Source organism: Camponotus floridanus, unplaced genomic scaffold, assembly GCF_003227725.1.
Source record: "Camponotus floridanus strain SB8 unplaced genomic scaffold, Cflo_v7.5 scaffold36, whole genome shotgun sequence".
NCBI classification, from domain to species: Eukaryota; Metazoa; Arthropoda; class Insecta; order Hymenoptera; family Formicidae; genus Camponotus; species Camponotus floridanus.
This window is the reverse complement of record NW_020229503.1, coordinates 783,407-795,597: the sequence shown is the minus strand read 5'-3', so window position 1 is coordinate 795,597 and position 12,191 is coordinate 783,407. Positions and strand designations below refer to the sequence as shown.

Genomic DNA, 12,191 nt, shown 5'->3' with positions numbered 1-12,191 from the left:
ATCTACCGACAGCAGGTCGAAGAAGAATGTGCAAGGCTGTCACACGATCTCATTGTCACCCTGGGCAAACAAAACTCGTAAAGGAACGTTACTCTTGCTTACGATTTTCCTCAAGTTGGGAGGGAGAATTTTAAATTATTTTTTCATTGATGCAAATTTTTTTTTTTAATTTTGTTAAAATTTATAAAAAAAATTTATTAAAAATTAAGAACTATCTCTGAAATAATGTGAGCGAACCGTGGCACAGTAGATAGCGCACTAGTCTACAAAGCCGAAAGTTTCGGGTTCGATTCCCGGCAGAAAAATTGTATACGCTTGCTCCTCTCTCGGAAGGCAATAGCAAACCACGAAAATATCCTGCCAAAGAAAATCTTTCTAAGATAGCTGTGATAATCTAAGTGTGCAACACACAGTGTTTGCTGTAGATAATTTCAAAATTATCTAGATAAAGATAAAGATAAAAATCCGTAAATTTATCCTAGATGAGATAAAGATGATTTTGCTTTTACTTAATCTAGATGAAAGATGAGATGATTATTGCGATAATCTAGATAATTATCCAGGTATTTTTGTTTATTTTATAAGACTATAAATATTTGTAAAAAATGTGACGTAGATTATAAATGGGATATTAAAATCATAAACACATATTCTTTCTCTTTTCCTAAAGAATATTTAAATAATAACAAAAAAGTATACAAATGATATGATAAATATTTATTTATTAATTTATATTTATAATATATTTATAATATATTTATAATATAATAATCAATGTGTAACAATACATATATCATTTTTATAAAATATACGAGGTGTGTTCAAAAAATAAGGTGACTTTTTATTTTTCTCGAAAAATATTTATTTATTCATCAATATCTATTTTGTCCCCTTCAAAGTAATCCCCCTCAGATATTATACACTTATGCAAGCGCTTTTTCCAATCCTCGAAGCACTTTTGATATGCTCTTTTTGGTATGGTCTCGAGCTCTTCCAGCGATGCGGTCTTTATCTCCTGTATTAAATTTTGTGTGAAAAATAAAATTAAGTGTTCTGACGAACTTGAAATGTTGACTGCGGCATTTGGCGAGTCTACTCTGAGCAAAAAAAATATTTACAAGTGGTACAAGCTCTTCACAGAAGGTCGAGAAGATGTTAATGACGATGGCCGCCCTGGACGCCCCAGCACGTCAACAATCGATGACAACGTCGAAGCAATAAAGAAAATTGTTATGGAAAATCGTCGAATCACTATTAGAGAAGTTGCTGAGGATGTCGGCATATCGGTTGGCTCATGCCATGCAATTTTTTCGGGTGTTTTGGGCATGCAACGTGTGGCGGCGAAGTTTGTTCCGAAATTGCTGAATTTCGACCAAAAACACGTCGTTGCTTGTTCGTGATTTTTTGGCTAAAATCAACACCGTAACCATGCCTCAGCCACCGTATTCACCGGACTTGGCCCCCTGCGACTTTTTCTTGTTCCCAAAACTGAAAAGACCCATGAAAGGACGGAGATTTGCCACGATTGAGGAGATAAAGACCGCATCGCTGGAAGAGCTCGAGACCATACCAAAAAGCGCATATCAAAAGTGCTTCGAGGATTGGAAAAAGCGCTGGCACAAGTGTATAATATCTGAGGGGGATTACTTTGAAGGGGACAAAATAGATATTGATGAATAAATAAATATTTTTCGTGAAAAATAAAAAGTCACCTTTTTTTTGAACACACCTCGTACATTAATGCACAAATTTAAGTAAAACAAATACAAGATAAAGTATATTTGTTATATTATTTTCCAAATAAAAAATATATTTTAGATATTTTAGATAGATTTTTAGAAGCTTGCTTGGAAAACTCTTTTACATAATGAAAACGTCATCTTAGACAATTTTTAGATAAGATGACATATATTTTTTACCTAAGATAAAGATACTTTGTATTTCCTCAACTAGTTAAAGATAAAGATGATCCACTTCTTTATCTAGATAATTATCTAGATAATTTTATCTAGATACCAGCAAACACTGGCAACACATGTATATGAAAGAGAGATTACACCTGAAATCGGATGAAAGGATTGAGGAAGAAATAAATAGAATCCTTCAATATAATATCTACTCAATAATATCCTCGAAAGAGGATATTGCATCCTTTCCACGCACTAAATCACTTCGACGACGTAGAAAAGACATATTCGTTCAAGTTTCGTGTAACTTTTACGATCATTAATTTGATGCGGCAGTCTCAGTCTGGTTACAACCAAAGCTTCAAAGTTTCAGTGTATTTCGGAAAGAATTTATTATGGAGGGAAAATATATAAGAGGATAATGCTAATATCTTCTTGTGTATCTTCGTTTCATTTTGGAAGACGGGAAGTCGCTAGAGATTTTAATACCTCGCCACGCGAAACGCTTTTCTATCTGCGATCGCAATCGAAACACCTGCCAGACGAAAAGATGTTTCTAGGGCGCTTACCTTTTCGGTTGATCCCTTTGCTTGGGCGGGACGAAGGGCCGGCGGCGTGTCGAATGACAGGAAGATGTCAAGAGGGAATCCGATATACGATGCGAGAGCGATTCGTTATTATATGAATTTTTTACGGTACGACCCCTCTTTCTCGCTCCGTAATATCAAGCCTACGAGATCATTGAAAATAGTCTCTTTTCAAATTTAGGGCGTGTAAAATGAAAAGATGTCAGAATGATCGAAGGACTAAGTAAACTACACGTTTAAGAGGGAACTCTTATGAAATAAATATTTTTTTTTATTATATAATTCTCAATAATAAATCTGATAAGTATCTGATCGCTTCTTTCTTCTTCTGGTATCTCAACAAATTGCGAATTCATAACCAATCCACTTCTCCATGTTTTCAATACCTTTCATTCTTGAATATATCTGAAACAGAGTAGAAAATATATTTTATCAAACATGTATTAAAGTGATAATCTGATAAATTATATATAGTTTTCAAATCCATAACATCTGATTTTTTTTTAAATTCTAAACATTGATTGATGACAATTTATTATTGTCATCAATCAATGTTTAGAATTTAAAAAAGAAATCAGATGTTATGGATTTGAAAATTATCTGAAATCTATAATATTTTAAAATTATCTGAAATATTGAAAATTTAGTTAAATTTAATTATAAATATAAAGTCGCTCGACAAGCGAAAGACTCGGGTTCGATTCCCGATTCAGTGACTTCGCCCCGATATTTTTCTCGTCTACATCTCTTCAGGGGGGTAAAGAGGGTTTATAGAATTCTCAAAAATGAGAATCTATATCTTGGTAAATGCACCAAGTAAAATATATGCATATGCCTCGTTCTCGTTTAAATTTTCGCGTACAATTAAAGAATCTTTAGGCATTACCATCCGCTGTGGCTCTTAATCGCTAGTTTCTTGTCGTGTTGTTTAATTATAAATATTGGATTTATATTACTATTTATAAATATATTGGATTTTTCTATCTTGAAAATTTTATAATTGGATAAAATTGTGTAAACAGATTAATAATTGCATAATCAAAAAAGAATATAAATCGACAATAATTATTAACCTTTGATAATTTATATATTTTTTTAATTGCAGTTTATAAGAAAAATCAAATTCTTTATAAAATTTTAAATATAATTTTCAAGAGATTTCTGATTATCACAGATATCATTATACATACCGTTTTAATACTCGCATCGTTGCAATGCGTATAAGATTTAGATATTTAATAAAAAAATATTTTCAATGTCAATAGACATATTTACAGATATACTATCTTCATATATTTCCAAATTTCACTAAGCGTTCCATTTGCGATTTTATATAGAATTATTTTAAGAATTTATTCGAGACTTTACTTGACAAAGATGATCTTATTACTCTCTTTTATATATCATTCACATAGTGGGTATTAAATCAATATTGACTGAATGATGTTGGTCAGTGAAAAAGTTGGTTCTTATTTAAGGAAAAAATGGAATCATCTATGTCAAAATTAATATTAACAAAGGATCAAAAAAATTTTAATTAAATTAACACAATATACGTGAATGGTCCAAATGATAAATCAATAATAATAAGGAGGACTTATTTAAGACCAGGAAAAGCGCCGATGGTATTGCGTCATATATAAATCTATAATTTAAAAAAAAACAAATTCTAAAAATACAAACGTTTCGATCCCTTTCGGACCCTCTTCAGTGTGACATTAATAGTAGAAAAGGCAAACCAATGTCCTTCCCCAACTTGACCGCGATATCGTTGTTTATTTTTACAATTTTATCATTCGACTTGTACAGTACTTCATATTTTTTATCTATTTATTTTTATATTTCTTTTATATGTTCTAAAAAATTTATTATTGTCACACTGGAGCGGATTTGAAAGGAACCGAAACATTTGTATTTTTAGAATTTGCTTTTTTTTTAATTATAGATTTATATATGACGCAATATCACCTGCGCTTTTCCTGATCTTAAGCCTTCCTTATTATTAAAATCAATATTAATAAATACATTTCGAGATCCATGAATTTATGCAAAAGCATTTTTAGCTTCTTGAAATATATAAATTAATAATTAATGTTTGAATAAAGTGAAAACTTTCTCTATAAAATTAAAATTTTTATTTTTATGAATTTGTTAGTTCAAATCGTAGTCACTATAAAATACTTTAAATATTTTAAACTTAATTTTAATAAATTAATAAAGAATACGGCTCTATGTATTTAACAACATGATAATTAAGAAACGAGCAATAAGAACCCAAAACGCGGATGGTAATGCGTCAATTTTCCTAAACATTAATTGTTCGCGAAAAAATTTTTTAAGATGTGCACAAGGCATTTATACATATATTTTACTTGGTGTATATGCCAAGTTATAGATTCTCGTGGTTTGAGACTTCTATAAAACCCTCTTTACCCCCCTGAAGAGATGTAGACAGGAAAAATTTTAATTCGCCCCGATATTTTTCCTGTCTACATCTCTTCAGGGGGGTAAAGAAGGTTTTATAGAAGTCTCAAATCACGAGAATCTATAACTTGGCATATACACCAAGTAAAATATATGTATAAATGCCTTGTGCACATCTTAAAAAATTTTTTCGCGAACAATTAATGTTTAGGAAAATTGACGCATTACCATCCGCGTTTTGGGCTCTTATTGCTCGTTTCTTAATTATCATGTTGTTAATTTTAATACTTTAATATTTTATTATCACACGGACCGTTAACACTTATTTGTTATAGTTTTTATAAAATTGTTTATTTGATATAAGATAATATATTTATTTTGAGATTAAATTACATTCTACAGGACAAAAATCTTTTATTTTAACTCATATATACACACACAAAATTAATTTTATATTTTAAAAGGCTAAAAATACTTTGCACGTCAAACTCATGAATATCAAAATCTTTAGATTTATTAACTTTTGAAGTAGTTGAGTCCTTTAGTTCTTCTTAATAATTTAATTTGGAATATGCTATTTTAAAGAATCAGTATTGCTCTAATGTAATATTTGACAACGGTGTCAATAATATCTGTGAATTTTTTTTCTTACATACTGCTATGTGATACATCTTATAAATCTTGAAATAGAATTGAATAAACTCTGTAGTGCGCATTTATATATATTTAAAATATCATAAACGCTGTAAAGAAGTAATTTCTTTTAATTTAATTTTTTATTTAATACACTTATTTATGCATAATTTTTTCTGTATTTATTTTCGATTTTTAATGGTACTTAATTTCTACTTGTATTAATTTACTTTATAAGAAACGAAAATAACAATAAATACGAAAAGAGTAAACTACATTGAGAGATAAAATATATTGATTAGTAAAAAATTAATATTGACTAGAAAAATTAATTATTAACTAGCAAAATTATTTTATCCAGAAAATATTCTATACATATATATAGGGTGTCCCAGACCACCCGTACATCCCTTTTAAAATAAAAATAAATGGCTTTTATCAAAAATCACGAACAATTTTTAAGTAAAGTTGATACGCTCTATCCAATGGTGATATTTTCAACTTTTGATTCCGACCGGAAATACGCCATCCGGATCGGAAGTTGAATTTTTCTAGGGGAACATGGTATTTTTTATTACAGATTCGAATTGTACATGAAAAAATAAGAAACTTTTGTATCAAACGTTTTTTCTAAAAGTGCCTCTGTCATTCTTAAAATTGACCTTGAAAGTTCATCACAGTTATCTTCAATTTTAAGATTGACAGAGGCACTAGAAAAAACGTTTGATACAAAAGTTTCTTATTTTTTCATGTACAATTAAACAAGTAAGTTTCTTATTTTTTCACGTACAACTAAAAAATTCAACTTCCGATCCGGATGGCGTATTTCCGGTCGGAATCAAAAGTTGAAAATATCACCATTTGATAGAGCGTACCCGATTTACTTAAAAATTGCTCGCGATTTTTGATAAAAATCATTTATTTTCATTTTAAAAGAGGTGTACGGGTCGTCTGGAACACCCTGTATATTATTCGTTCTAAAGAAATAATAATACAACAAAAAATCATTCATAATATTTTTATTAAAAAATTCAACAAAAAACGAACTAGAAGTGCGTAAAAGGATTTTTAATTATTTCACATATTTCATTCATATCTACTTCCAACTCTTCTATCTCTTGCTGTCTATGCGTCTTAATGTGCTTCTTGAGATGATCGCTTCTTGTAAACTTCTTTTCACATTGAGAGCAAGAATGATTTCTTTCGCCGGTATGCGTGCGTTCGTGACGCTTCAATTCATCGCTTCGCGTGAAAGTCTTGTTACAATTTTGCCATGTGCAATGGTACGGTCGTTCGCCGGAATGTTTCCTCCAATGCACCTTCAAATGCGATGTCTTATTGAATCCCTTTTGACACAGTAAACACGTGTATTGGTGTTTGGTATTGGTGTAATTGTCTAAAAAAGGTAACGTGGAATCGATATCCATTTTCGATGTCTCGCCAAGGAAGTGATAAATATTGTCTCCTATCTTGGATCCAACAGGCTTGTGTGGACTAATAGTTTGAACAGGTAGTGGAACCTCCATAGGTCCTGTAAGTTCAGGAGCGAAATCGCCTTCTGACACAGCCTCGTAAGAGTTTATCGTTTTCTTTGATAAACTCGGCAAATTCGAATAATTAGAGTCTAGATTAGATGCAATATGATCATCTTGTGTTACCTTTGAAATAGACATTCTACTCGGTATCGCCTGTATCAATATTTCACTATCTTGATTTGTTTGATTCTTAACTTTACGTATCCAATTATTATAATTATCTGTGTCCAATCTATGATCAAAGCATTCATGCTCGTTTTCTCTTTCAGATTTGATAGATTGCTCTACAACTGGAGAATTAAAATGTCTTATATACTCTGAATGATTGGAGCTGTTGTCTAACTTGATATCGTAAAAGTTTGTCGCTTTTTCTGAGTTTCTCGACAGAGATGAATCATAAGAAAATGAAAGTTCTGTATCAAAAGTTTGATTGCTTTGCCATTTCGCTGACGTATTAGATTGTGAGACTTTATTTATATAATTATAATTGGCAGGATTAGAATTAGTCGTTTCAAAGTGACAATTACTTAACGTTGAATTGTATATGCGTTTAGAATGCAATATTGCCATATCGTCATCAATATTGATATCTGTATTCAACTCACGGTCAAAGTATTCATTCCTGTTTTCGCTCCTGGATTCGATAGGTTGGTTTATGGCTGGTACTGGAGAACTCAGAGGTGTTGCATACTCTGAATGATTGAAGCTGTTGTCTAACTTGATAGTGTAAATGTTTGTCGCCCTTTCGTTTCTTGACAAAGATGAATCATAAGGAAATGGAAATCCTGTTTCAGAAGTTTGGTTACATTGTAATGTTGATGATGTATTAAATTGTGAGACTTTATTTATACATTTATAATTAGCAAGATTGGAATTAATCGTTTCAAATTCAAAGTGATAATTACTTAACATTGAAAATCCTGTGTCAGAAGTTTGGTTACTTTGCAATGTTGATGATGTATTAGATTGTGAGACTTTATTTATATAATTAGCAAGATTGGAATTAGTCGTTTCAAAGTGACAATTACTTAACACTGAATTGTATATGCGTTTAGGATGCAATATTGCCATATTGTCATCAATATTGATATCTGTATTCAACTCACGGTCAAAGTATTCATTCCTGTTTTCGCTCCTGGATTCGATAAGTTGGTTTATGGCTGGTACTGGAGAACTCAGAAGTGTTGCATACTCTGAATGATTGGAGCTGTTGTCTGACTTGATATTGTAAAAGTTTGTCGCTGTTTCTGAGTTTCTCGCTGGAAATGAATCATAAGAAAATGGAAGTCCTGTTTCTGAAATTTGGTTGCAATGTTGATGATGTATTAGATTGTGAGACTTTATTTATATCATTATAATTGGCAAGATTGGAATTAATCGTTTCAAAGTGACAGTTACTTAACACTGAATTGTATATGCGTTTAAGATGCAATATTGCCATATTGTCATCAATATTGATATCTGTAATCAACTCACGGTCAAAGTATTCATTCCTGTTTTCGCTCCTGGATTCAATAAGTTGGTTTATGGCTGGTACTGGAGAATTCAAAGATGTTGCATACTCTGAATGATTGGAGTTGTTGTCTGACTTGATATTGTAAAAGTTTGTCGCTGTTTCTGAGTTTCTCGCTGGAAATGAATCATAAGAAAATGGAAGTCCTGTTTCTAAAGATTGATTAATTTACAATGTTGATGATGTATTAGATTGTGAGACTTTATTTATATCATTATAATTGGCAAGATTGGAATTAATCGTTTCAAAGTGACAGTTACTTAACACTGAATTGTATATGCGTTTAGGATACAATATTGCCATATTATCATCAATATTGATATCTATGTTCAACTTACGGTCAAAGTATTCATTCCTGTTTTCGCTCCTGGATTCGATAAGATGGTTTATGGCTGGTATTGGAGAACTCAGAGGTGTTGCATATTCTGAATGATTGGAGTTGTCGTCTGACTTGATATCGCAAAAGGTTATTGATTTTTCTGATTTTGTTGGTAGATGCTGATTTTGTTGGTAGATGCTGATTTTGTATGGATGCTCTAATTTCATCGACGCGAAATGCAGCTGGTATGGCGGTAAATTCATTGTTGACATTAAACTAAGATGCGTGAATGACCCCTCGAATTTGTTTGACTGCGTGGCTTTTGGATATATTTTATTAAATATCTGTGGATGAAAGAGCAGACAGTTATAATCGTAAAAGAAACATCAGAGGAAATAAATTAAATATTATAAAAGGATACTTTTTTGTACATTAACGAATATACACTCGTCAACAAAATTATCGCATAGGTAATTTCATATCAAATTTTCGCATAACTTCAAATAAGTATAACTCCGTCAAAAATGGTCGTAGTTGAAAAATTTTTTTTCATTCTTAAGCTTAAAGCTTCTATTTTAAAAACCATTTGTTTTTTTTTCAGATTTAGAACTTATCCTCCCCCCTTCTCGTCATTTTTTTAAAAGTGAGGACATGTTTCGTCTGCAAAAAATTGTATAATTTGAGGCGTTCCATGAGGTGGAATAAATTTTTTTCGCAAATGTCATGATAATCATCATAAAATATGAATTTTTATGTGTGAATTAAAAAAAAATAAAGTTTGTACGATTTTTTTTCGCGGAGTTACGGGTATCAGGTAATGCTAATGTTAGCGGTAAATGGACAAAAATGTATAGATAATTATAATGTGTTGTAACTCTGCGAAAAAATCGTACTTTATTTTTTTTTAATTCATGAACACATGAAAGTCCATATTTTACGATAATTATCATGAAATTTGCGAAAAAAATTTATTCTACTTCATGGAATGCCTCAAATTATGCAATTTTTTGCAGACAAAACGTCCTTACTTTTAAGAAGATGACGAGAGGGGAGAGGATAAATTCTAAATCTAAAAAAAAACAAATGGTTTTTAAAATGGAGACTTTAAGCTTGAAAATGAAAAAAAAATTTTTCAATTACGACCATTTTGACGGAGTTATACTTGTTTGAAATTATGCGAAAATTTGACATGAAATTACCTACGCGATAATTTTGTTGACGAGTGTATATTTAAATTATTAATAGTATTTAAATTAAATCATGTTACAAATAACAGAACAAAAAATATCGAATATTAAATAATTTATCAAGCTATTTACCTTGGTGCGTAGTTGAAAATATAAAACACCCACCGAATAACCGAGATTAAAAAAGTTGAATATTAATTTTCACTGTTAAAAATATTTTATATACCGTGTGTTATCGTTTTTCTTTGGAAATAGCGATCACAGTTTTAAAGTCATTAATATTCATATTATTATTATCACAGGTATTGAGAAACTAAATTTCTTCTGATAATTCTAAAACAAATAAAATTTAAAAAATTATAAACGTGGACAGCTGAATCTAATATTTATTAATATTAATTATTCATTTAAAAGATATTGAATATTTAAGATTAAGAAAATTTAGAAGATGAGGTTTAAAGAAATTATGCAAGCGGATTATTATCGAAAGTCAGAGATAGATATTATACAAAAATATTTTAATAGTTTATTATTTGAATAAAATTGTATCACTTATTTGTACTATTCGAATTTGTACTATTCGTTTCGTATATTATTTAATTTTGCACATTCTTGTTATTCACATTATTTAATATTCGTTATTTACATTATTTGTTACTTTAATATCTGCCATTTATGTTATATATATATATATATATATATATATATATATATATAATTATATATATATATATATATATATATATAATTATTATTTATATGTATTGTTATACATATTTTTGTGTTTTATAATTGTTAATTTTATTATACATATATAGAATGTCTTATTTTAATTTGTATATGCATTTCTGAAACATGTGAAAAATAATCATTATTCGTATAAATATTCAATTATTGTAATATTTGATAATATAATATTCTTCATAATATTATTACTACAAATAAAAGATAATAAGAACATTATAAAATAATTATTTAGATTAAAGAATTTATATCTAAATAATCATTTAATCGAATAAATTTTTAGAATTTCTCAATTACAAATAAATTATGATTTTTCTATTGTTCATTTATCTATTATTCTGAGAAATTAATAAAAAACTAATTCTGCGAACTTCAATTTTTATATTAAATAAAACTCGATTGTAAATTAACTAAAAAATTTAATTTTAATTTTAATTTAATTTTTATAATTATTTCGTTATTACAATTTTAAAATATGCTTATTTATTTATGTTTTACTTTTTTTTCCTTAAATCGTTATTTATTTATGTTAAATCGCTTATTTATTTATGTTTTACTTTTTTTTCCTTAAATCGTTACAATAAGCATTACACTATATTTTAAATTATAAATTGAAGAAAAGAATTTATTTGGAGTTTTAAAATCTGTTCATAAAGAGCATCGTTTTAAAATCTTCAATTGTAGTTCAGTTATTATTGATGCAAAGGAAAAATACATATTACACTCACATATACACTAAGAAATTCCACTTTTTCTTTTCACTGTATGCAGGGCCGTCTTTAGCATTAATGCTGCCCGTGAGCCAGCAAATAATTGCCACTCCTCTTTTATTGGATTTTATATTGGATTAAACAAGGCAGAAAAGACTTATTTCTTTAAAATCTGAATAAATTAAGCATTTATTTAAATAGGTAAATAAAATAAATAATGAAAAAATCATAACATATCTATGTATTATATATATATATATATATATATATATATATATATATATATATGACTATTACAACAAAAAAGCGAAAAAATATACAAACATAATTTAATTTATCAATTTAATTATTGAAATCAATATTTACCTTTCTAACTTTTTTAATAGCAAATTTAATAATGTCTTTTATATTTAAGCTTTCAAATATTTTATTCTCTATACTTAAAATAGCTAAAGAATTGACTCTTTCTTGGCACATTGAAGATCTCAGATAACTTTTTACTAGTTTGAGCTTAGAAAACGATTTTTCAACTACAGCTACTGTTACAAATAGGGTCAGTAAAATTCTTAAAGATACTGTTAAATTTGAAAATGTTGTGGTTAATTCACATCAATTTTTTTAACATCAATTGC

The 12,191-nt window shown here is 29.0% G+C and overlaps 2 protein-coding genes across 2 annotated transcripts; one reads left to right on the top strand and one right to left on the bottom strand.

Moving 5' to 3' along the window:
• Positions 1 to 1,067: 1,067 nt before the first annotated feature.
• Positions 1,068 to 1,400, top strand: LOC112638729 (protein GVQW3-like). Its single transcript, XM_025410915.1, has one exon. It carries the CDS (start codon positions 1,068 to 1,070, stop codon positions 1,398 to 1,400), a length of 333 nt encoding a protein of 110 aa, XP_025266700.1.
• A 5,197-nt stretch (positions 1,401 to 6,597) lies between these two features.
• LOC105258074 (zinc finger protein 716-like) lies at positions 6,598 to 10,265 on the bottom strand. The gene is made up of 5 exons (XM_025410914.1): positions 10,238 to 10,265; positions 8,938 to 9,262; positions 8,563 to 8,715; positions 8,193 to 8,381; positions 6,598 to 7,871 (listed from the first exon to the last, which is right to left on the bottom strand). Exons 2-5 carry the CDS (start codon positions 9,188 to 9,190, stop codon positions 6,598 to 6,600), a joined length of 1,869 nt encoding a protein of 622 aa, XP_025266699.1. The 5' UTR covers positions 9,191 to 9,262; positions 10,238 to 10,265.
• Between the last annotated feature and the right edge of the window lie 1,926 nt (positions 10,266 to 12,191).

What these genes read in the sequence shown, in the direction of transcription:
- LOC105258074 (XM_025410914.1), bottom strand. Translation starts at nt 9,190, where the DNA reads ATGTCAACAATGAATTTACCGCCATACCAGCTGCATTTCGCGTCGATG. An exon ending in CAGGAATGAATACTTTGACC is followed by an intron (nt 8,716 to 8,937) that starts GTAAGTTGAACA and finishes ATTCATTTCCAG; the next exon opens with CGAGAAACTCAGAAACAGCG. An exon ending in CAGGAATGAATACTTTGACC is followed by an intron (nt 8,382 to 8,562) that starts GTGAGTTGATTA and finishes ACCAAATTTCAG; the next exon opens with AAACAGGACTTCCATTTTCT.
- LOC112638729 (XM_025410915.1), top strand. Translation starts at nt 1,068, where the DNA reads ATGTTGACTGCGGCATTTGGCGAGTCTACTCTGAGCAAAAAAAATATT.